The 25497-nt window shown below is 47.8% G+C and overlaps 1 protein-coding gene across 2 annotated transcripts in view; it reads left to right on the top strand.

Moving 5' to 3' along the window:
• The window catches only part of LOC123343329 (aryl hydrocarbon receptor-like), a 121921-nt gene that overhangs the window by 45459 nt on the left and 50965 nt on the right, over positions 1–25497 (top strand). For both annotated transcript variants that reach the window (XM_044978380.1, XM_044978381.1), the window contains one exon: positions 19790–19905. In XM_044978380.1, the coding sequence (XP_044834315.1) occupies positions 19790–19905 (116 nt within the window). The remainder of the gene's footprint in view (positions 1–19789; positions 19906–25497) is intronic.

Genomic DNA, 25497 nt, shown 5'->3' with positions numbered 1-25497 from the left:
GTAGACGTTAGCAGACTGGGCTTTCAGAATAGCTGGTGATCAGATTTAAATTCCTGACAAGGTTGATACAGAATGAACTGTATGCAGATATTACAGCAGCGCCTCATCAACATGTCTGTACACCTAACATATGTAAAATACCTCTGGGAAGTTCCACCTATTTGAAATGGAGTCAGCATCACTAGCTATCTGATCAGAGAACTTCCACCAAGAAACCCTGCAGCTGAAATCCTATTAAGAGACTGTAAGTGCTTTATGAAGGAGGAACCATTCTTAGAATGTCAGTTTCAGATTATGCAGAGAAGCTGCCTAGTTTCCACCTCTAGTTCAGGTCACTATTACAGAAAACCTTGCACCCCACCCCAATATCTACAGTGCATCCCTCATTGCCCATCCCAGAGCTGACACCATCCTGGCTGAGCACCAAGAGAAGTGGTCTCTTAGGCAAAAAGCTCTTTTTTCCCCACTATCTCGTCCCCACACTTAGGGTATGGACCTTTACCACCTCTGGCAACTGGGGGCAAGAACCTTCCCCCATCTCAAACTACCTCTGCTCAATGAGAGGTGAAACGGCTGCTGACTGCAGAGGTGTTTGAAATAACCCAAAGATCACTGAGCCTGGGAGCTGTCTACTGAGGCCCCTGATGTTGCTCACTGGAGCAACTCCTCTAGGTTGTGCAGCTCTTCAATTCTTAGCTGTGGAGCTTAGCACATGGGCATTGCCAGAGTGGATCAGACCAAAGGTCCGTCTCGCCCACTGTTCTGTTTTTGACTGTGCCAGCACCAGCTGCTTCAGAGGAAAGTGTAATCACACTATAGAGGTAAGTGACAGAACTGGAAGTAGAACCCAGGTCTCTTGGCTCTCTAGCTAATCTCCTGCCATTCAGCTATGTTAGGGCACTACAGGCACCTTCCTTGTGCAAAGGACTGGCCTTTTCCTGGGTAAGGAAAGCCCTTGGAACCATAGGAGCCATGGATACCTTCAGCTCTGTTGGGCAGGGGGTATTGAGCATGCCTGTAAGGAGCTCCCCTTCTTCCCAACAGAAATCCCATTCCTGGCTCTCACTTGTACCAGTGAATGAGTATTTTTCTGGTAACCTCCATTGCTCACCACACGGTGACTTGCTGTCATGGCATAGCTGGAACAGACAGTGCAGCCCTATGGTGGCTGCATCATTCCTCTCCCACAGGGTCTAGATTCATGCTGCCTCCTCTCCCTGACGTGATGCTGCCCAGAGAGGTGGTGTAGTGACTGACTCCATGGCCAGTCAGCTTCTCCAGGTGCAGCGAGCACTGCACTAGTAGCATGGCACTGTGCTTGCTGCAGATCTGAAGAGCAGCTGCCTCCAACTCAGTCCAGGCAAGACTGAGATGAAGCTGGCTCAAAGGAGGAACTGGCACCTGTCCTCCTCATCCATTGAAGGCATCTGCCCCACATGCAAAGACTCTTCACTTAGCCTGAATGGCCAAACAGCAGCAGAGATAAGCCTCCTCCCCTCTGCAGTTCGCTAAAGCACACTGCCCTCTGCTCCTGGCTAGTGATCTGGCCTCAGGTCTGTGCCTTTAACTCCAGCTTGAACTGCTGTGACTAGCTGTACCTGAGCCTTAATGTGGATGCAATGCTGAGACTCCAGCTGGTGCAGAATGCTGCAGCCCTCTCCTCCGCAAGACAAGCCACTGCAGTCACATCACCCTGGGGCTCCAGTCCGTCGACTGGCTTCCACTGCAGGACCTTGCTCCAGATCTTCAAGGCCAATGGGTTGGGGGGACGGCGCTGGACCCAGCAGCATTAGCACCCACACTTCTCCCCATGACCCACCAAGATACCTGCCAGCCTCTGGGACAGAACGCTTCTAGGCCTAGGATGAAGAGATCAAGCATTCTTGATGACAGGAATCCAGCTGTGGCAGATGTTTGCTGAGCAGCTCAGACTTAACCAAGGTCTGGCTTCCACAAGCACACTGTAAAAACCCACCTTAACTAAACTTTCCTCTTTTCCCTTGGGGTCTAGCTGCAATCCCCAGAGAGCTTCAGTCAGCAGCAGGGCACTACCTTGTTCTCAGCTCCCTAGCCCTGGAATATGATCAGTCAACTTCACACAGGTGTTGTTGGAGCCCTTATGCCGTGCGGGCCTTCTGGAGGTTTAGCAGCGTTGTCAGAGCTAGCCCTAGCGCTCATTTACATGGCACAGATGTAGGTTTTAACTCTCTGTCAAGCTGCATCCCGCTAAGACCCACCTTACCCAGGGTGCAATTGTAACCCACACACCTCCTGATGTGGTGTTCTGTCCCATCTAGTGGCACTGAGACCACTTAGAGTGAGAGAGTAATGAGTCTCCTCTCATGGGCGCCGACTCCATGGGTGCTCCGGGGCTGGAGCACCCACTGAAAAAAATTGGTGAGTGCTCAGAACCCACCAGCAGCTCCCTGTGGCCCTGCCCTGCCCCCCTGCTCCAGCTCTCCTCCACCATTGTGTCCTGCTTCTCCTCCCTCCAAGTGCTTGCGCTGTGAAACAGCTGATTCACGGGGCAGGGAGGGAGGGGGAATGCGACGCACTGGGGGAAGAGGCGAGGCCGGGATTTGGGGAAGGGGTCCAGTAGGGGCAGGGAGGGGGCTGAGTTAGGGCAGGGACTTTGGGGATGGGGTTGGAATGGGAGCAGGGCCAGGATGGGGTCAGGGCGGGGCCAGGGGCAGGGGAAGGGGCAAGGAGGCGCAGGCACCCACCGGCACCAGAGAAAGTTGGCACCTATGTCTCCTCTACAATCTTAGCTAAAAGCCAGTTGACTTTTAGCTCATGCAGTAAAGGCTCACGCATTTAGCTTCAGATGCCCCAGGTTTGATCCTACCCACTGACAACCAGGGTCTGTCGGTGTTACACAATCGCATGTTTTTCCTATTTGTAGCAGGTCTCAGTCTTGCTTCCAAAGTCCTCTCCTCATCTACAGCAGCATAATGAACACAGTGAGGGCAGCAGCAAACTGCTAGTTGTGAGCGGAGGTGTAAAAAGAGAAATGCATGCTATGTCCTGCGAATCCATCCTACAAACCAATCAGACATTCTCCCTCTTCCGCTGGAGGGTGGTGCTTTTTGCAGGAAGGAAATGCCACGTGTACAGTACAAGGCGTGTGGTGGTGTTGGTGGCTTTGCAAAATGGCAGCAAGTCACCCGTAGAAGCTATTTTTTGACTGGGGGAAAAATAAGTGGCACCCATGCAAAGTGTTCTCCGTTCTGCTTTTCTTGGTGATGACAAATATCAGCCAATCCCAAATGCAGCCACAGAGGCTAATGGACCCCCGCAAAAAAAAACTACAGGAGGGAACCAATTTCTCCATTTAAATCCAGGCTACCCACTTTTCCCCCACCAAAAAAATCTTCCACTGGTGGTATGGTTATTGCTAGTAACAGGTCAACAGAAGCTCCTGACATCGTGCTGAATTTAGTTTGTGTGTAGCCAACTGCCTTGTCTGAAAGGTCAGTGTGTTTCAAGTAATAAAGTGTTTCCCTTCGTAAAGTAACACCGCTTAGACAGGATAGGCCAAAGAAAAGCTGCGGTGTGGAGGATGCCATTATCAGTTCTCCAGCTTGTCTTCACTCTGTAGGCTTGATATGGTGTGACAGTTCTGCTGATTTAGTGACCCAGGGGGCTGCAGAAGGATATTTATAGAGAGAGGCAAAGACTGAACAGACAGGAGGGCTGGTCTAAGCTCTCAGTAGTAAAGAGCAGGACCTCCTTAGCTGTGTTTTGAGGTTTTCAATCTTTTCTATAAGAACATTGTTCGGTCAAGGTCAGGGGAATGCTCTTCAGAGTAGTGCTGTGAACCATATCTGTGGCAAATACTCTCCCTTTAATTCTCTTAGTTGATGAAAGCGAAGGTCTGCATTTTCAAACGTAGGCACCCAATGTTGCAGTTTGTAAATTCTGAATCAAGGAGTTCTGATCTTCCAAAGTGCCGTGCGCTTGTATAATGCTGACAGACCCCAGTTATCAGGATTGAACCTGGGATTTCTGGAGCAAAGTGCTTGAGCCTTTACTGCACGAGCTAAAAGCCACCTGGCTGTTAGCTAAGGCTATGGAGCAGATTTATTAATTTCTCTCTCCAATCTAAGTGATCTCAATGCCACTAAATGGGACAGAAGGGTGTGGGTTACACTCGCTGCTCTTAAGGACTTCAGTTAGTGAAGTGCAGACTCTTAATAGTGACAGTCACTAACCATTGGATCAGCTTTCCAAGGGAAGCAGTAAATTCTCCATCACTGGGAAATCTTTAAATCAAGAAACTCTCTAGTTCCCCCAAATGTCATGGGTTTGATGCAGGAATGATGCACTGAATGATGTTCTCTGGCCTGTTATGCAGGAAATCCAGGCTAGGATCAGATAAGTAAAATGTGATTCTGGGTGCTCCGCTGTGCCTTAGGGGTCAAGTTTCAGGCAGCTGTTGTGGACAAAGGGCCAGATTTTTAAAGGTATCTGAGCACTTAGCTCCCACTGATTTCAAACATCTTTACAAATCTGGCCTTAAATCCATTATCTGTTGGTCATACCTCTACTGTTAGCATGTGGCAGAGATTAAAATAGACATGCCAGGGAAATCGAAGCCATTAGAACCAGACTTCCTTTGTCTGTTTGAATGCAACACTTTCAGCCTTTCCTCTGTCATTCTATTTTGATCTTGCACCTTTTGCAGCATTCCTTTGCAGTCTTCCATTTTTTTAAACCTTCCTAGGCCTAAAGAAGTTTAATTATTCGTATTTCCTATGTTTTACTGAGATTGCTCACAAAAATGAAGCAGCCTGTTACTTGAAGCAGATGCTGTATGGGATTCATCCTGTGTACTGCAAAAGTTTGCACAGATTGTATATGCATGTTGCTTAATGTTGCACTATCTGGTATTTCAGCAATACTCTGGGATGTCTCTGTGTTTTAGTAAACACTATGAGCCATCACAGCTCAGCTTTCTTGCAGAACTGCTCCTCACTTTTCTCAATGGGCAGTTATGCTTAAACTCTGATGGCACAACTCGGGCCTGTGATGTTTAGTTGTCATTTCAGGCCAATACAGCTTTAATACAAGTTTGCAAGTTTTGTTTTAAAAACAAACAAGTCGCTTTTGTTATTGAACCTCCACTGTGTATCATCTTTTACCAGATCCTAGCTAATGGCTTGTTTTCTACATGCAGAAAAAATGTTATCCATCTCTTCTGCGGTGTTCTTGGGGAGCAAAAATATACAGAAGTAACTACAGAGATGAAAGAAAGATGGTCTGGTACTTACAGTACCAGATCAGGATTTAGGAGATCTGAGTTCAAGTGCCAAATCTGCCGCTGACTCCCTTTAAGGCCTTGGTCAAGTCACTTAAAATTTCACCGTGCCTCAGTTTTCCCTATCCTTTCATCATGCTTTGTCTGAGATGTCTGTTTTAGATTATAAACTCTGTCAGGGTGGAATGATTTAAATGAAAGGAGGTTGTATCACTGACTTTTAGTGATGTTAAATTAGCAAGTAGGAAGCCTTGCCTTTTAAATTTTCAGTTGTAATCTTGTTTTGCATTTGTACTTTTTAGGTTTTCTCCTAAAGAAAGGTTGATTCCCATTCAGGGGTGCTGGAACAGTTTGTATAGTGGGGATGCTGAGAGCCACTGAACCACACTGTAAATCCTGTATATAATGGAAACCACTTTAAACCAGGGGATGTGGCAGCCCCCTTGCACCCCTAGTTCCAGCACCTATGTTCTCATTGGTTGGTATAAACACTGAAATGTGTTGACTTACAACTAATATAGCCTTTACACTCATTTGGGTACTTTTTTGCTAACCAGATGGGTACAATATAATTTACATTTTCTAAGCAATCATATAGCTAATTATGAGATTCTTTTTTAATGTACTAAAATTTACCGTTAGAAAATGCTGAAATTAACTTTGCTCCTGACTTGTCAGGCTGGATGAGGGTGGTAACTGGAATTTAATTAAAACACGCAACAGCATACAAAATCCGTTACTAAACAAAACAACCTAAATGTTTTGTATATATAAACGTCTCCTGTCAAAACATGCTTCACATGTATAACTGAATGATGTATTAAACAGAGGGATTAACAAGTCAGTCAGAAGATCAAGAAAAGGAGAAAAAATCGTTAATATTTTGAAATATGAAGTATTAAATATGGCATCTATTTTAACATCCCTTGTACTCTATCCTTTTAGCTGGGTAGAGACTTTTAGAGGAACCTCACCCCTCCCACCCCCCGTTTTACAGACTCTGGATGGTACCAAAAGTGGTGGCAACTGCCCTTTTGGGGGGTGAGGGAAGAAGTAGTAGATGAGCTGCTGCTGTTAAAGTTTGATCCCTCTTCATCTCAGGCGGCATTTGGGATTCACCTGGAACTGGTAGGGGTGGTGATATCATTTGGGTCCCCATCTCAGTACAGTCAGGACACCTCAGGACAGGGGCAGCTCTAGGTATTTTGCCGCCCCAAGCACGGCAGGCAGGCTGCCTTCGGCGGCTTGCCTGCGGGAGGTCCGCCGAAGCCGCGGGACCAGCAGACCCTCCGCAGGCATGCCGCCAAAGGCAGCCTGCCTGCCGCCCTCGCAACAACCGGCAGAGCGCCCACCTGTGGCTTGCCGCCCCAGGCACGCGCTTGGCGTGCTGGTGCCTGGAGCCGCCCCTGCCTCAGGATCAGAAGGACAGAGGTCTGGGATCCCAGGGAAAAGGCGGTGGTGGCGGCAACCATGATGGTGCAGCTCACTCTAGTTGCCTCTGTTCTTCCATGTCCCCCCCCCCGCCCCCTCCAAAGTCTCTTTGGGTGGAACAGCCCATACCCTCATTATTTTGACTACCAGTTAGGCCTACTGGCCAACACACCAATTTGGTTCATTGATTTCTGGGTGCACATTTTCTCGTTCTTACCTAGCCTAATTTTAACATGGTTTTGAGTTCTATCAGGAAGCCTTTTTTTTTAGACTAATTTATTTCTTTTTGTCTCCTTTCCTAACTTTCCTATCAACACATGTGGTTTTTGTAGATTATTGTGATATTTTATGAAGCTTTACATACTTTGAACAGTTGAGCTGACAATTATGGTGAATTTGTCTCAATTATTACAACAGACTTCTGGCATGAACAAAAAATAACCTTGAAATTGTGGGTGTAAATGTAAAGTTTGCACTCCTGTGTGAAGGGATTGGTAATGACAATCAATGTTGCTTGTTTATCATTCCTTGGTATTGATTTTATTGAGTGCAAGTCTCCTCTGAGAAGTGACTTTGTAAAAATGTCCTCCGTGGGGTAGTATGCATATTGTGTCTCAGTTTACTTCCTGATCAAACGTGCTCATTTTACAATTAAAAACATTTTTATTTAGTTTAGCTGCCAGCCCTGCAAACTCAGCTAGGGATCTGAGAGTCAAGCTGGTTTCTTTCTGGGTGTGTGGAATAATAAAGGAATAATAAAAATCCTTACAGAGCAGATTGAGCCTTCAGTTGTACATGTGTGACGCCATTATTGCCAAATTTAGCCCAAACCCACTCTGACCCCTCAATGCCCCTGTCCACTCCTCCCCTGTCCTCATGGAAGCGATGCAGATGTGCCATGGAGACCTAGTTTGTAACATGTAGGGGTGTGGAGTCCCCAGGTACACACATCATTGATCATGCATCATTGATTCCCAACCCCCACAAAGCAGATACATGGCTTTTTTTTAGCTACTTTTGATCCTGACCCAAAGCCCACTGATGTTCATGGGAGTCTTTGAATCAGGCTGTTGGACAACATATGTTCCTGCTAGGAATCCAAAATGTGGCCAATGTTATTGGGGGCCCTTGCACAGGGCTTTGAAAATCTACTTGCCTTGTCAGGCAGGTGCCCTCTGTGTCTCCAGAGCTTAAACTGCATTTACTTTAATGTTCTTTAGCTTGCAGCTGCCCAGGGAATTGTCTATTTTCACTGCAGCTCTTCAGAACCCCCAGGACACAGTGAAACTGACAGGAATTCCTTCAGTTTCACTCTGCTGCAGATTGGGAGAGCCCTGAATATACTGGAGCTGGAGTGGGGCAAAGGAGCAGAGAAACCCATCTGGCAGCATTGAGAATGCTGTGAGAGGCATAAAGCAGCTGAGTCACACACACACACACACACACACACACACACACACACACACAATTGCAACAGTCAGAATGGCGGAGAGATACAGGAACAGACCCCCATATCCAGGAGACTCTTGGGTAGGGAGAGGGGGACACAGAGACCATGCTCCTTCCTACCAGCAGCCGGACAGAATAAGGTGACTTAAAATTCATCAGAGACCTACTGGCTTGAAGCTGATAAGAGATGGAATACCCTGGCCTTAGTGGAATGACTCGGCTTCTCACCTGGGTGTTTACCACAGGCAGAAGGTTCCTCTGTCCTTTGGGCTCTTACAAATGACATATCAATTTTGCTGCATTCTCTGGTTCTCTTTGTTTACAGCTATAGTCTCTCCTATCGACTCATCTACAGGTTTTTGTTCTGTGAGCCAGTCTGCTCCTGATTAATTGATTCCAAGGCTAGAAAGGGACCACTGTGATCATCTAGTCTGACCTCCTGTATAACACAGAGAACTTCCTAGAGCAAATACCTTAGAAAGACACCTATCCTTGATTTAAAATTGTCAGTGACAGAGAATCTACCACAACCCTTGGTAAATTGTTGCACTGGTTAATTACACTGTTAAAAATTCACACCTTATTTCCAATCTGAATTTTGTTTAGCTTCATCTTCCAGCCATTGGATTATTTGATATCTTTCTCTGCTAGACTGAAGAGCCCATTAAGTATTTGTTCCCCATGTAGGTACTTACTGTTATATCCTTGGGGGCAGCCGGTTTAGGAAGAAATCACTTGAGGCCAGACAGCTAACAAAACTACCATTTTATTTACAGACACAGAGCTCACCCAACCGGCCGAAACCGGCTGGGCTATCCCCTAATAATCTAACTCAGTTGCCATAGGAACAAAAACCATGACAACCAAATAAACAACATATTCCTCCCCCCCTAATAAGAACATCCCCTAAATAAAACACACACTAGACTAGAGAAGGAGGGTAGACTGCCTCCATTCCCGGCTAAACCCTGGGGATTATTTTGCCCCATAACCGTGGGTTTGCCCTAGCTAAAGATCCAGCCGATGAGGAGGCCTTCTGTCTCTAGGTGGATTATGGCGAACTTCTGGTGTTGTTGCACCCGAAAGTACCATGGGCTCTGGGTCCGCAGCACGAACAGGTGAGGAGGTGGTATCAGCTCGTGCTGGGCAAAGGGGTATCTCAGCCGCTGGCAGTAATGGAGGAGAACAGTCAGAAACAGGTGATTTGTGATTCGGTGTCTCACCAGAAGTGGTGAAGTCAGACCACTCAACTGCAGATGTGTCCTGAGGACTGGCATGACCTGGCAACAGCTGATCTACATGTCACCGCCAGGTAAGATTCTCTGCAGTCCGGACTGTGTAGGAAACAGGTCCTGTTTGAGTGATGATTGTGGCAGGGACCCATTTAACTCTGGAAGTATAATTCCGAGCCAAAACTGGCTGTCCCGGGCTAAAGGTTCGCTCTTTTGCTCTGGGTGCCCGTCTGATAACTTGATTTTGCTGCTGATGTTGCACAATTTGTCGGGGTTCAGAAGGTTTCAGCAGATCAAAGCAAGTGCGCAGCTGTCGTCCCATCATTAGAAAGGCTGGAGATGCCTTGGTCGTAGCATGAGGTGTGTTTCTGTAGGAAAGTAAGAAGGTATCCAGACGCTTTTGAATGGAGTGTTGTCCCCTTGCTGTTTTCAAAGCGTGTTTCATTGTCTGCACAAATCTTTCAGCTAATCCATTGGTGGATGGATGATATGGTGCTGACATGATGTGGTGTATCCCATTTGCCTTCATAAAATTTTGAAACTCCTGAGAGACGAACTGCAGTCCGTTGTCGCTCACAAGTTGTTCTGGCAGACCAAAACGACTAAAGAGTCCTTGTAGTTTTTGGATAGTACACTCTGCGGAAGTGGACTGCATTATAGAGACTTCTGGCCATTTAGAATGGGCATCTACTGCCACCAAGAACATGCTTCCTTCAAGGGGGCCAGCGAAGTCAACGTGAATACGTTGCCACGGGTTTTCAGGCCAGTCCCATGGGTGTAGGGGTGCCCACTGGGGTGCATTCCTCACACCCTGACATGACATACAAGCTTTTGCCTTCTCTTCAATAGCACTGTCCAATCCAGGCCACCAAAAATAGCTTCGTGCAATTTCCTTCATGCGCACTATTCCACAGTGACCGGAATGTAGCTGTTCTAACATCTGTGATCTCAGTGGTGATGGAATAATGACACGTCTCCCCCACAACAAACAACCAGATTGGACCGATAACTCCGTCCTCCTGGACATGTAGGTAACAAGGTTGGGTGAGACTGGAGAGGTTTGTCGAGATTTTCCATGCATCACCAGGTCCATAACTTGGGACAATACTGGGTCAACGCGAGTTGCCTTCTTTATCTGAGTAGCAGTGATGGGTGTATTCTCTACCTGTTCAAAGTAGAAGATTTCCTTTTGGGCACTATCTTGATGTTTGACTGGCAAAGGCAACCTTGAGAGGCCATCTGCATTGCCGTGCAGAGTGGATTTCCGATATTTGATGTCATATGTGTGTGCTGAAAGTAACAATGCCCAACGTTGCATACGACTAGCAGCTAATGGGGGAATGCCTGTGTAGGGTCCAAAAATTGACATCAGAGGTCGATGGTCTGTGAGAAGAGTAAACTTTTGCCCAAACAGGTACTGATGAAACTTCCGAATTCCAAAAACAATTCCTAATGCCTCATGTTCAATTTGGGCGTAGTTAGTTTCTGCTTTGCTTAGAGTGCGTGAAGCAAAAGCAATAGGTCTCTCTTCTCCCGAAGGCATAATGTGTGACACGACTGCTCCCACTCCATAAGGGGAGGCATCGCAGGCCAATTGTAGGGGTAAGGATGGATCAAAGTGCGTTAGAACTTCAGAATTTAGCAATGCATCCTTAGCTTTGTTAAATGCAACATCACAGGCTTCAGTCCACTTCCAGGCCTTGTTCTGCCCAAGGAGCTCATGAAGTGGTTTTAGCAGTATGGCTAACTGTGAGATGAACTTTCCATAATAGTTCAATAGTCCTAGAAACGAGCGCAGCTGGCTTACATTTTGAGGTGGGGGAGCCTCCACAATAGCTTTAACTTTTGCAGGGGCCTTATGAAGACCTGCAGAATCAATGATGTGTCCCAAATATTCAACAGAGGGCTTGAAGAATTCGCACTTGTCTTTGCGAACTCGTAGGCCATACTCTTCCAGTCTTTGTAGGGTAGCCTCTAAATTCTTTAAGTGATCCTCTTCATTTCTTCCAGTGACCAGGATATCATCCAGATAGCACTGAACTCCTGACAAGCCACACAAGATCTGGTCCATAGCCCTCTGGAACAGGGCGGGAGCAGACGTTATTCCGAAGGGTAGGCGACAGTATCGATAAAGCCCCTTATGAGTCACAATAGTCAACAGCTCTTGGGACTTTTCATCGACGTGCATCTGTAAATATGCTTGACTCAGATCAATCTTACTGAACTTTTGTTCCCCAGCCAGGCCTGCGAAGAGGTCATCGATGCGGGGAAGCGGGTATTGCTCTGCACACAACACTGGGTTGACAGTGACTTTAAAATCACCGCAAATCCGGAGAGAGCCATCTTTCTTCACTATTGGAATGATAGGAGTGGCCCATGAGCTATGGGTAACTGGTATTAGGACTCCATTGGTGACCAGGCGCTCCAGGTCCGCTTCGACTTTCGGCCTGATGGCATATAGCACAGTTCGGGCTTTCAGATATTTTGGTGGACTGTCAGGTTTAATGTTCAATGTCACAGTGATTCCCTTCATACTTCCCAAATCATCTCCAAAAACAGCAGCATGTTTCCTTAGTATAGGGGTTAGACTGGTTTCTTCTTTAGTCATCTGGTGCACTTCTGCCCAGTTCAGTTGAATCTTCCCAAGCCAAGACCTACCCATTAAGGCTGGGTAGTTACCTCTCACCACAAACAGTGGCAATTTAGCAGCCTGTCCATTGAGCTCCACCTTAACATCAATAGTGCCCAACATGGGCACAGCTTCTCCCGTATACGTCTTCAGAACAGTTTTTGTTGCCTTAAGCGGAAGATGCTGTAGCTTTTCTTTATACACAGTCTCGGAGACCAGCGAGACGGCTGCACCGGTGTCCAGTTCCATGCGTATAGGTTTGCCATCCAACAACGGGGTTACCCAGTATTCATGTGAGCCCATTGCCAAAGACAAAACATGCAGTGGCACTTCCTCTTGCGATGAGGTGTCACTTTGATCATCCTGGGTCTGCTCTAGGGTATGCAGGGTTCCTCTTTTTGTCAGCCAGACCACAGGCCTCTTTTTCTTTTGTTTACAGGCACACTCAATGTGTCCCTTTTTGCCACAGTGTCGACACACCAGGTCCTTACACCAGCATTCCTGGTGACCCGGCTTACCACAGCGGTAACATTCTTGACTCTGCACAGTTTTGTGGATCGGTTCTTGTGACACTTTTTGCACCCTAGGGGATGCACCGATGTATTGCGCCTCCCTTGTAGCCAGTTCCATGGAGACAGCAATATCAACAGCCTTCTGTAATGTAAGCTGAGCCTCTGTCAGTAGGCGCTTCCGTATAGCTTCACTGTAGAGGCCACACACTAACCTGTCACACAGGGCATCATTTAACATCTCCTTAAATTCACAGTGTTCTGCTAGCTTTTTTAAAATTGCTACAAATTGTACAACTGTTTCATCTTCCTTTTGGTCTCTTTTGTGGAACCTATATCTTTCAGCAATTACCAGTGGTTTGGGGGAAAAATGGGACCCCAGGATTTCCACAATGTCACTGTACGATTTAGTCGCTGGCTTAACAGGGTGTAGTAAGCTGCGTAGCAGGGAGTAGGTTTTAGCCCCTACAACACTTACTTAAGAATATTGGCACCTTCTTCGCTTCTGTAATGTCATTTGCAATAACAAAAAGCTCAAAACGCTCAGTATACACATGCCACTGCTCTATATTCTCATCAAAAGGTTCCAGTGGCCTGGTCAGAGTAGCCATGATTTTTAGTTTCACTTTCACAGTGCAAACAAGCAGCTTTTTTGTTTGTTTGTTCTTTACCTTGACTTCTACTTCCTTCTGTTACTGGAGCAGCACCGGACTCCCACCCTCGTCGCCACTTGTTATATCCTTGGGGGCAGCCGGTTTAGGAAGGAATCACTTGAGGCCAGAGAGCAGACAGCTAACAAAACTACCATTTTATTTACAGACACAGAGCTCACCCAACCGGCCGAAACCGGCTGGACTATCCCCTAATAATCTAACTCAGTTGCCATAGGAACAAAAACCATGACAACCAAATACACAACACTTACAGGCTGTGATCAAGTCACCCTTTAACCTCCTCTTTGTTCAGCTAAATAGACTGAGCTCCTTGAGCCTCTGGTATGTTTTCTAATCCTTCCATCATTCTTGTGGCCTTCTGTGAACTGTTTCTACGTTATCAACATTCTTCTTGAATTGAGGACACTAGACCTGGACCCAGTATTGCAGCAGCGGTCAGACCAGTGCCAAATACAGAGGTCAAATAACTTCTCTTCTCCCACTTGAGCTTCCCCTGTTTATGCATCCAGTGATTCACCAGGGCTTGATGAAATGCATCCTAGAAAACTCAGAGCTGATAGAGGAGGTATCTGAGCCTTTAGCTATCCTCTTTGAAAAGTCATGGAAGTCAGGAGAGATACCAGAAGACTGGAAAAGGGCAAATACAGTGCCCATCTATAAAAAGGGAAATAAGAACAACCCAGGAAACTATAGACCAGTCAGTTTAACTTCTGTGCCAGGGAAGATAATGGAGCAAGTAATTAAGGAATTCATCTGCAAACATCTGGGAGATAATAAGGTGATAGGTAACAGCCAGCTTGGATTTGTAAAGACTAAATCATGTCAAACCAATCTGATGGCTTTCTTTGATAGGATATCAAGCCTTGTGGATAAGGGAGAAACGGCGGACGTGACTAGGCCTAGACTTTAGTAAAGCATTTGATACGGTTTCACATGACCATCTTATCAATAAACAAGTGCTTTGGAGGATAGAGTCATAATTCAAAATGATCTGGACAAACTAGAGAAACGGTCTGAGGTAAATAGGATGAAGTTTAATAAAGACAAATGCAAAGTGCTCCACTTAGGAAGGAACAATCAGTTTCACACATAGAAAATAGGTACTGGTTGTCTAGGAAGGAGTAGGGCAGAAAGGGATATAGGGGTTATAGTGGTCCACAAGCTAAATATGAGTCAAGAGTGTGACACCATTGCAAAAAAAGCAAACATGATTCTGGGGTGCATTAACAGGAGTGTCATGAGCAAGACACGAGAGGTCATTCTACCACTGTACTCTGCACTGATTAGGCCTCAATTGGAGTATTGTGTCCAGTTCTGGGCACCACATTTCAAGGAAGATGTGGAAAATTGGAGAAGGTCCAGAGAAGCGCAACAAAAATGATAAAAGGCCTATAAAACATGGGCTATGAGGGAAGACTGAAAGAATTGGGCTTGTTTAGTTTAGAAAAGAGAAAACTGAGGAGGGACATGATAGCAGTTTTCAAGTATCTAAAAGGGTGTTACAAGGAGGAGGAATAAAAATGGTTCTCCTTTGCCTCTGATGATAGGACAAGAAGCAACGGACTTAACTTGCAGGAGGGAGGTTTAGGTTGGACATTAGGAAAAAATTCCTAACTGTCAGGGTGGTGAAACACTGGAATAAATTGCCTAGGGAGATTGTGCAATCCCCATCACTGGAGATATTTAAGGGCAGGTTGGACAGACATCTATCAGGGATGATCTAGATGGTGCTTGGTCCTGCCATGAGGGCAGGCGACTGGACTTGATGATCTCTCAAGGTCCCGTCCAGTTCTAGTTTTTCTATGATTAGCTCTTTTGGCCACAGTGTCTCACTGGGCGCTCTTGTTCAGCTGATTATCTATCACTACCCCCAAAATCTTTGTTGGAGTCACAGCTTCTCAAGAGAGAGTTCCCCCATTGTGTACATATGGCCTACATGCTTTGTTCCTAGCCTTTGATCTCTCTAGCCTTTTTCCCCTTCAGTAGGAATGGTGTTATGACAGGTTCGGTCACAGAGACCCCCTTGGGACTGTCACCGGATGTGCTGAAATGACCTCTGAGCCCGTTTTTCCTGCCAGCTTGGGACTCCAGAACTCTGCCTTGTTGAGCCAGACACACTAGCCTGCTGCAACACAGACTCAGGGCCTGCTCCACACCCCCAAAGCTGCAGACTTTAACCAAAAACAGCTCAGCAGGTTACTTTTCTCCAGCACCCAGACACCCAGTTCCCAATGGGATCCAAACCCCAAATAAAGCCATTTTACTCTGTATAAAGCTTATACAGGGTAAAATCATAAATTGTCTGCCCTCTATATCACTGATAGAGAGATGCACAGATGTTTTCTCCCCCAGGTATTAAACACTTACTCTGGGTTTATTTATAAACAAAAGTGATTTTATTAAGTATAAAGTAGGATTTAAGTGGTTTTGAGTAATAACAGACAGAACAAAGTAAGTCACCAAGCAAAATAAAGCAAAAGACACAAGTCTAAGCCTAATACACTAAGAAACAGATTACAGGTAATATCTCACTCTCAGATGTTCCATTAAACGTCTTTCCCAGACTAGACTCCTTCCTAGGCTGGGCCCAGTCCTTATCCCTGGTACAGTCCTTGTTAGTTCCAGCAGACATCTTAGGTGGTAAGCAGAGGCTTTCTCATAGCCCTTTGTCCTACTCCACCCCCTTTTATAGCTTTGTCACAAAGTGGGAATCTTTTGTCTCTCTGGGTCCCCACCGCTCCTTCTAAATGGAAAAGTGCCAGGATTAAGATGGATTCCAGTATCATGTGACATGGTCACATGTCCTGTGAGACCCCCATCCTCCATTCTTCCTGGGCTGGCTCACACGTACACAGGAAGGCTTGCAGGTAAAAAAAAAAAAAAAAAAAAAAAATTTACAACCAATTGTCCTAGTCAATGGGAGCCATCAAGATTCTAAACCACCATTAATGGCCCACACTTTGCATAATTACAATAGGACCTCAGAGTTATACTTCATATTTTTAGCTTCAGATACAAAAATGATACATGCATACAAATAGGAGGAATATATTCAGTAGGTTATAACCTTTCTTATGATACCTTACAGGAGATCTTTTGCATAAAGCATAATCCAGTTACATCATATTTACATTCATAAGCGTATTTCCATAAAACATATGGAGTGCAACGTCAGAGGGAGCGTTAAAGTGCTAATCAGCACTATATGTGAAGCTCTAAGCACAGGCTGAAATTATGACTAAAAGTATGTTCTCCTGACCAGTCTGGAGAGTGGCCTCCGTTTCTCAGAGACAAAGGGCAAGCTGATGCCTCAGCAAGTGTAAAGAAAGCTGGTGGACCATGTAGCGGGGTGGTTACCCACTCCTGCCCTGTGGGGCTAGAAACAGCCCAGGAGAGGGCTGTGGCTGGGGCAAGAGCCTGGGCTGATTGAGGGAAGCAGGCTCAGCTGGGGCCATGCCCCAATCTGGCCCAGCTGGTCCCTATAAAAGGCTGTGAGCCAGAGGCCCAAGCAGTCTCTTTCTGCCTGTACAGGGAGAAGGGCCTGGCTGCAGGGAGCTTGAGGCAGGGTACCTGAGTGAAGCAGGGCTGGGGAAAGGCAGAGGAGCTGGGAAGCTCCAGCCTGGAAAGCCCCTGGCTGTGGCCTAGCAGAAGGCAACTAGGTACTGGAGGTTGCAGAGGGCAGCCCAGGGGTAGGCAAAGGCAGCAGGTCCAAACCCAACCTTGCCAGTGATGCGTAGGCTGATACTGCAGTCTGCCCCAGGGTGTGGGGGCTAGATGATACTGGCAGTGGCCTTAAACTGAGGCGAGGTGGGGATAGTGGGTGGGGGTTCCCTGGGGAGGGGAGAGCCAAAGAGAAAGGGGTTACTGCCAGGGGGCAGTGCCCCAGATAACAGGGCACCGGGTCCGGGAGGGACACGGGGGTGGGGGGGAAGCGGTAGCAGATCACCAGCCTGCAGAGGGCGCTCCAGTCTGGAAATCGAGCTAATTCCCTGAGAGACCAGCAGGAGATGCCGCAGGGGTGAGTCTGCGCATTTCTACAGACCATTGCCTGCTAAATCGCCATTCTTTGGCAGGAAAGGGGGCAGAGGCAAAAATCTATGGCTAGGTCTACACTACAGACCTATATTGGTATATCTACATTGCTCAGGGGTGTGAAAAATCCACATCCCTGAGAGACGTAGTTACACCCACCTAACCCCCAGTGTAAACAGTGCTATGTCAACAGGAGAGCTGCTCCCATCACCACAGCTACTGCCTCTGGCGGGGGTGGATTAACTGCACTGATGGAAGAAGCTCTCCCGTTGGTGTAGTGGCTTAGTGAAGCCACTGCTGAAGATAACCCTGCAGTCTTAGGAAAGAAACCACATGGAGGTTCCTTCCACACAGGCTGCCTGTTGCCTTGCTCCCAGCTGGATATGCTTCTGAAAGGGGGGCCAGAACTGTTAAAAAGAAGGGACAGAGACGTCTCTCTTCCTGCCCAGCGCATTCACTATAAAGACAAAGGAAGCCGAGTCTGGGGGTGGGTCCTGAGCTAAAGAGACTGCTCAGTGAGACTGCTGAAAGCATGTGGTGAGAACTCCTAGCAAACTATTAGAGTCAGAGCAGGCAGCTAAAAATGCTTCCTGTTGCCTTTATTTTCCTGTAACCATTTCTGACTTTTATGCCCCATTACTTGCACACGTAAAATCTCTCTTTGTATTTAATACACTTGTTTTTATTTTTATCTAATCCAGTGTTTTCAAGTTGAAGTGGCTGGGTGGCTCCATTGAGGTAACAAGTTGTGTCCATATTATTCCTCCAAAGGAATAGTGGACTCAGTATATTTGTACTATCCAGGAGTGGGCTGGGCAGTACAGGACGTATGTTTCTGAGGGAAGTCTGGGAGTGGGTTGGGGTCACCCTGTGGTAATCTTTAAAGCTGGTAAGAGCCGAGGTGTGGCTGGCTGGCTGCAGAGAGCACACAGACGCAGCCGGGACTGACTTACATGCTGGAGGCTGTTTGTAAGCAGTCCAGACTGGAGGCTACAGCAGCAAAGCAGTGCAAAGGGCGGCCAGTTACAGGGCTGGGGTGACACAGCTACTCATTGCTTTGGATTGCACCCAGGCATGTCTGTTGTATCAAGCACCTCGAATCTTTTACGTAGACCAAGAAGACTGGATGCTGACTAGGAATGGCTGAAACCAATTTATAGACTTCAATCTAATTTGTGGAGCAGTTACCCGTCAGCTAAGATGGGGTAGGCAACCTATGGCACGAGTGCCGAAGGCGGCATGCGAGCTGATTTTCAGTGGCACTCACACTGCCGGGTCCTGGCCACCGGTCCGGGGGGCTCTGCATTTTAATTTAATTTTAAATGAAGCTTCTTAAACATTTTAAAAACCTTATTTACTTTACATACAACAATAATTTAGTTCTATATTATAGACTTATAGAAAGAGACCTAAAAACGTTAAAATGTGTGACTGGCACGCGAAACCTTAAATTAGAGTGACTAAATGAAGACTCGGCACAGCACTTCTGAAAGGTTGCCAACCCCTGAGCTAAGATAAAATCCTATCACTTTATATGCAGCATCTTCTCATGGTTGCTGAGCCATATTATTGTAAATCATTAGGAGACCCTCCAAAGGAAGTACCATTCTAGACTTGTCTTTTCTGTGACTGCACACTTCTAGGTTTTGTGGGTGTGCAGATATGTGTGCCCGTCCATCCTTTGGGTTCATTAGTTTCTTAACTACATTTTCCCTTCTCTGAGACACATCCTCACTATTGTAGCCAAATTAGTTTGGACAATACAGGGCAAACCTTGAAATACGAAATTACCAGATGGATTTGTGAACATTACACCCTCCACATGCTCAAAAGGGCCAACCCTCCAGACGGTGTAAATCAGCATAGCTCTGACCTCAGCAGAGTTACACTGATTTATACAGGGGAGGACATGGCCCATTAAAGTTTTCCAGAGCACAAGAATAATAGGCTGTTTGCTAAGGAGTCAGACTGCTAGTGCTGTGACCACATAGACACATGGAACTGCCATTATGTGTGCAGAAGCTGCTCTCACGCTGCTTTGTACATGAGCCTCTCTTATTGAGAGAAGCATTGCTGGACTCTGGGGTCATCCTTGGCTTCTTTTTTTCCTTCCCCCACTCCCTTCCCCAAAAGGGGCAATGGATCCCTCTAAACAGAGGCCAGAGCTGGGCAGGAGGAATCCTCAGCTAAACCCTTTTTAGCCAAAGGACAAATTTCTACAATTGCAAACCAACTGAAAGCCTTTAAAAAATAGTGACTGTTTGAATTTTGTGGTAAATGTCACATGTGTGATAATTACTGTTTGGACATTTCTCTCTTGTGGCCTGTGGCAAGGCTTTAGCTGCTGTTTGCATAGGGCTTGTTAAGTGCCTCTTGCTTTCACAGTGTGCCTCTACCATAAAAACTCTGAACAGCAAAGCAAGCAGCTGGCAAGCAACGCAGGCTTCCTTTGAAGAAGCAGCACCTAAGCCAAACTGTGAACAAATTGTTCAAGGTAAAAGAATCTGACATTCCCAGCAGTGATTTTTGTAAACATTATTTAAGCACTAACATCTCTTTACTTTGCTTCATTGCAGTTTCCCTGAAGAGCCACTGCTCCAAAGCGGGAGCAGAAAGGGATGGCGACCATGACAATGGGAGGACCTTGGGGCTGGCTGACAGAATCATGCCAGAGGGTGAACTGCTATTACAGGTTGGTGCTTCAGGCGTTCTCTCTACACCCTCCAAAGTGCCCTAATAAGCTGTTTGCAAAGCTCGCTCTCTCTCTCTCTCTCCTCTTCCACCTTGACTCCTGTGCATTTACCCCCCAGGGGCCTTTGTGTTAGAAATGGACAAATATTTGGTTCAAAATGTGACTGACCAAAAAAAAAAAAAAAGACCCTGCAGCCCCTGGTTGCCTTGTTATTCCAGCCTGCAGAGATCTGTCCAACCTCTTATTTAACACCTCACAGTAGAGCCTGGTGTAAAGATACAGAGCTTGATTCTCCACTGCTTTGCACCTTTTGTAGTCACTAGCACTGGTGTAAAATGGAAGCATTGGTGGAGAATTGCATCCTGTTTGAACAAGTATACAAGGCAGTAAAGAGTCATTTACAATTTGCCGTTTAGGACTCAATCCTCCCCAATCACTTCCATGGGAGTTGACTTGGATCATTTCCAACCATCTGCAGCTAGCTGCCATAAATGTGTGTTTAACCCACACACTTCTTGGGTGTGGTGTTCTAGCCCATGTAGTGGCACCAAGACCACTTAGAGAGAAAGTAATTACTTAGTCTGCTCTACAGCCTTAGCTAACAGCCAGTTGGCTTTTAGCTCATGGTAGAGGCTCATGCACTAAGCTCCAGAGTCCCTGGTTTGATCCCGCCCGCCCCACCAACAATGAGGGGGTGTCAGCGTTACAAGCACACACAGTTTGGTTTTTTTTTAAAGACAAAACCCAGGGTTTTTGACTGGTCCCTATTGTATTCCACTGTGGGTTATGCATGCACCTGAAGTTGGAGAATTTGGAAGTAGTGTTCTTTGGTCTGTGCATGTGTCCTGACTCGCCTCGAGCTTCCATTTAAGGAAATAAAGGGGTGGGGTGGAGCAGCCACATCTCCAGTTCTCCTTCCCACCACATGGTCTGGATTCAAAGCTTCTGGGTCCTCCTCTCTGATGCAGTTCTAATTACGGTTGTAAATAGTTAACAAAGCTTTACTGCTTTTTTAGTTTTTAACAGTTTAATCTAGATTTCTGGGACTTTCCCAGTGATGAGCTGCCAAAATACTAACAACCGGTTCCCTCCTCCTCACCCCAGGAGGGGGGTCATGCCCCCCCCAGGGGACTCCTGCCCCATCCAACCCCCCCATATTCCTTGACAGCCCCCCCCCCCGGGACCCGTGCCCTATCCACCCCCCTTCCCTGTCCCGTCTGCCCCTTGCCACCCCATCCAACCCCTTCTCCTTCCTGACTGCCTCCCCAGGACCCTTGCCCCCATTCAATCCCCCTGTTCCCTGCCCTCTGACCGCCCCACCCCTATCCACCCCCCCACACACACAACCCCCTAAACTCCCCTGCCCTCTTCCAACACCCCCTCCCTGCTCTCTTACAGCGCTGCCTGGAGCTGCTCCACCGGGACCAGCACCAGCGCCATGGGGCCCGAGCCAGGCTGGGCCGTAGCTGCGGTGCCAGGACCAGCACTGGCACTGGCGCTGCGGGGCCCGAGCTGGGCCGGAGCTGCAACCACGGGGGCCGGGACCAGCACTGGCGCCGCGGGGCCCGAGCTGCAACCGCGGGGGCCGGGACCAGCACCGGCGCCCGGGACCGGCCGGGCCGGAGCCAGCACTGGTGCCAGCGCCGTGGGGCCCGGGCTGGAGCCGCAACCACGGGGGCTGGGCTGGAGCCACGGGGCACAGGCCCAGCACCAGGGACTGGCCGGGCCAGAGCCAGCACCGGCACCCGGGACCAGCTGGGCCAGAGCCGGTGCCCAGGACCGGCTGGAGCTGCAACTGCGGGGCCGGGCCCAGCACCGGCGCTTGGGACCGGCCGGAGCCGCAGCGCCGGGACCAGCGCCGGAGCTGCAACCGCGGGGCCGGGCCCAGCACCAGCGCCCGGGACCGGCCGGAGCCGCAGCACTGGGACCAGCGCCGGAACTGCAACCACGGGGCCGGGCCCAACACCAGCGCCTGGGACCCAGCTGGAGCTGCAGTGCCGGGACCAGTGCCGGCGCCGCGGGGCCCAAGCCGGGCTGGAACCGCAACCGCGGGGGCCAGAACCAGCACCGGCTCCGCAGGGTCCGGGCTGGAGCTGTGGAGCCGAAGCTGGGGAGCTCGGCGGGACCAGGCTGGAGGGAGCCGCGCTCTGGGACCGGGAACTGCTGAGCCAGCCGCACCTCCCCTCCCCTCCGCGCCCCAGCTTACCTGCCTGCCTGCTGCTTGTTCAGGCTTCCCGCGAACATCTGATTCGCGGGAAGCAGGGGAGAGGGAGGAGAAGGGGGGCGGAGCAGGAGAGGAGGGGGAAGTGAGCTTGGGCCAGAGCTTTTGTTAAATAAAGCCCTTATAGACCTGGTTGTCCTGGAACAACCGGTTCTAAAAGGGCTGCTAAATTTAACAACCGGATCGTGCAAACCGGTGCGAACCGGCTCAAGCTCACCACTGGACTTTCCCCATTACTTCCCACCCCGTATCCCTGTTCAAGTACCAGACTATGCTCAGGACTTCAGGTTTCAAACTCGGCACCTCTTGCCTGTGATCCTTCTCAGTGAGCTGTGACCATCAATGCTGCCTCTATTGCTCGGGTGGGAGAAGCTCACATTGCAGCTAGGTGCAGAATTTGCCAGTCCTTCCCCAGCCATACCTGAGAAGGCTCAGCACTTTGTCTCTGCAAGTATCTCATGGAGATGGCCATGAGACCACGTTGAACCCAGGCCGGGAACTACTCCAGACATCGGCCTGATTCAGCAAGGAGTGCGCCTCCCACTGCTACGTCTGACTCTGGTGCTGGCAGAACCACCCCCATAGTGGGGCCTAGTCAGGAGATTAGGAAGCACGCCCATAAGCATGAGACTGTCTTCATCCTCCAAGTCCAAGAAACTGGACATTCCCTGCACCAGATAGAACATGCCATGTCCCCTTGGGCCTAAGTCCCACAGACATGAGAAGAAGACCCATAAACAGTGGGATCCAACGGTTCTGGGAATGAAGCAGTATTGCCATGTCTGGCACCCCACAAGACACGAGAACTTCCCACACCAGAAAAGACATCAAACCGGTACCGGCAAACAGAAAAGAGAAAATGCACCTTACACCAGGCAGATGCGGATCCATGACTGCACCCCAAGAAGCCTGGCTGGATCCAGTCTCCTCCTTCAGATCCATCTACTTCCAGAGAACTCACATCCCCGCCATGGGCTATGCCTGTGGTACAGATTCTCATGCTTTCCTTGCATGTTATACACCAGTCCATCGGCTCTGACAGTACCGCCATTTGAACCAGAGTCTACCTCTTCCTATGAATCAGCACCAGGGGAAGAACTGCCCATACCATCCTGCTATTATGCACCATCACAGAGACCAGCATGCCCCAGGCAAAACCAGAGAGCTTTAATGATCAAATCCAACACCTGGAATTGCACTAAGAAATGAACTGGAAGCTAATGCAGTTTATTTCTCACCTCTTGCTTACAACACTCCTACTGAGATTACATAGAACGATGTTCACTTTTTTTGCAACAGTGTTACACTGACTCATATGACTCATGGGGGGAGGGATAGCTCAGTGGTTTGAGCATCAGCCTGCTAAACCCGGGGTCATGACCTCAATCCTTAAGAGGGCCATTTAGGGATCTGGGCCAAAAAAAAAGTTGGGGATTGGTCCTACTTTGAGCAGGGGGTTGGACTAGATGAGCTCCTGAGGTCCCTTCCAACCCTAATATTCTATATATAGCTTGTGATTCACTATGACCCCCAGATCCCTTTCCACAGTGCTCCTTCCTAGGCAGTCATTTCCCATTTTGTATGTGTGAAACTGATTGTTCCTTCCCGAGGGGAGTACCTTGTATTTGTCCTCATTGAATTTCATCCTTTTTACTTCAGATCATTTCTCCAGTTTGTCCAAATCATTTTGAATTTTAATCCTATCCTCCAAAGCACTTGCAACTCCTCCCAGCTTGGTATCATCCACAAACTTTATAAGTGTACTCTATGCCATTATCTAAATCATTGATGAAAATATTGAACAGAACCAGACCCAGAACTGATCCCTCAGGACCTCGCTCATTATACCTTTCCAACATGACTGTGAACCACTGATAACTAATCTCTGGGAACCATTTTCCAACCAGTTATGCAGCCACCTTATAGTACCTCCATCTAGGTTGTATTTCCCTAGTTTGTTTGAGACAGTCATGAGACAGTATCAAAAGCCAAGATATACTAAAGTCAAGATAAACCACATCTACTGCATCCCCCCTATCCACAAGGCTTGTTACCCTGTCAAAAAAAAGCTATCAGGTTGGTTTGACAGGATTTGTTCTTGACAAATCCATGCTGTTACTTATCACCTTATTATCTTCTAGGTGTTTGCAAACTGATTGCTTAATTATTTGCTCCATTATCTTTCCGGGTACAGAAGTTAAGCTGACTGGTCTGTAATTCCCCAGGTTGTCTTTATTTCCCTTCTTTATAGATGGGCACTATATTTGCCCTTTTCCAGTCTCCTTCTCCTTTGCTGCCTGAAGACATGGCTTCAGTCCATGTACTCGGGTGAACTAGAGCTGTCACTCTATGAACTTCATGCTGATAGTCCCATCCACAGTACTGTCATCCCTCCTATAGTGGACAGACCCACATCGTGTGTGCATGGGAGTCCCCTTTCTTCCCTCTTCTCCCAGACAAAACTAGCATCACTGCTGCATCCCTGTTAGGTTGGGGAGCATATACAGACAACCCATATGACACAAAGGATGTGGCCACCTCAAGAATCCAGGCTGCACATCAATATCCTAGAACTTCGAGCAGTAAGATTTGTGTGTGAATCCTTTCTTACCCTCATCCACTTGCATCATGATGAACACCACCAACACAGTCTTTAATATGAAAAAACAGGGAGGAGTGAGATTTGTTGCTCTATGTGCAGAAGTGGTCAGTCTCTCGAACTAGTTCATCAGCGATCAGAGCACCCTTTCTGCAACCTCTCTTCCAGGCATGCAGAATGTGGTTACTCAGCAGATACTTTGCAATCGATCACAAATGGGAACTTGAGGATGCAGTGCTACATGATACCTTCACACAATGAGGGATCCCAACTAGGGACCTATTTTGCTTCTCAAACAGCAAGTGTGCCACATCCTTCTCCTGGAAAGCCCCTGGTTACCATTTCCAGGGCGATGCCCTCCTTCTCTCCTGGTCAGACCAGCTCAACTACACCTTCCCTCCTCTACTGATCCTACCTTGAGTACTCCACAAAATCTATTGAAACAAGGCAACGGTCATTGTGATTTGCCCCCTTCTGGCCCAGACAATTCAGTTCTGATTCCTCAATCTCCTCTGCATGTCATCCCACCCACCGAGAACCCCAACCCAAACTTCCCTGAACTTTTGACTGAGTACAGTGGTGAGATCAAGCACCACAATCCACATCCACTCCACCTCAGGGCATGGCATTTGGGTGGGTATCACCTATAGAATGGGCATGTTCCTCTGCAGTACAAGACATTCTCCCTAACAGTAGAAACATTCTATTAGATAATGTTACTGTGCTAAGTGGAGACGTTTTTCATCTTGGGCACGACAAAGAGGTTTCACCA

This window comes from Mauremys mutica, chromosome 10 (assembly GCF_020497125.1).
Source record: "Mauremys mutica isolate MM-2020 ecotype Southern chromosome 10, ASM2049712v1, whole genome shotgun sequence".
In the NCBI taxonomy this organism is placed as follows: Eukaryota; Metazoa; Chordata; order Testudines; family Geoemydidae; genus Mauremys; species Mauremys mutica.
Note: the sequence above shows the minus strand (reverse complement) of the source record. Positions and strands in the feature narration are given on the sequence as shown.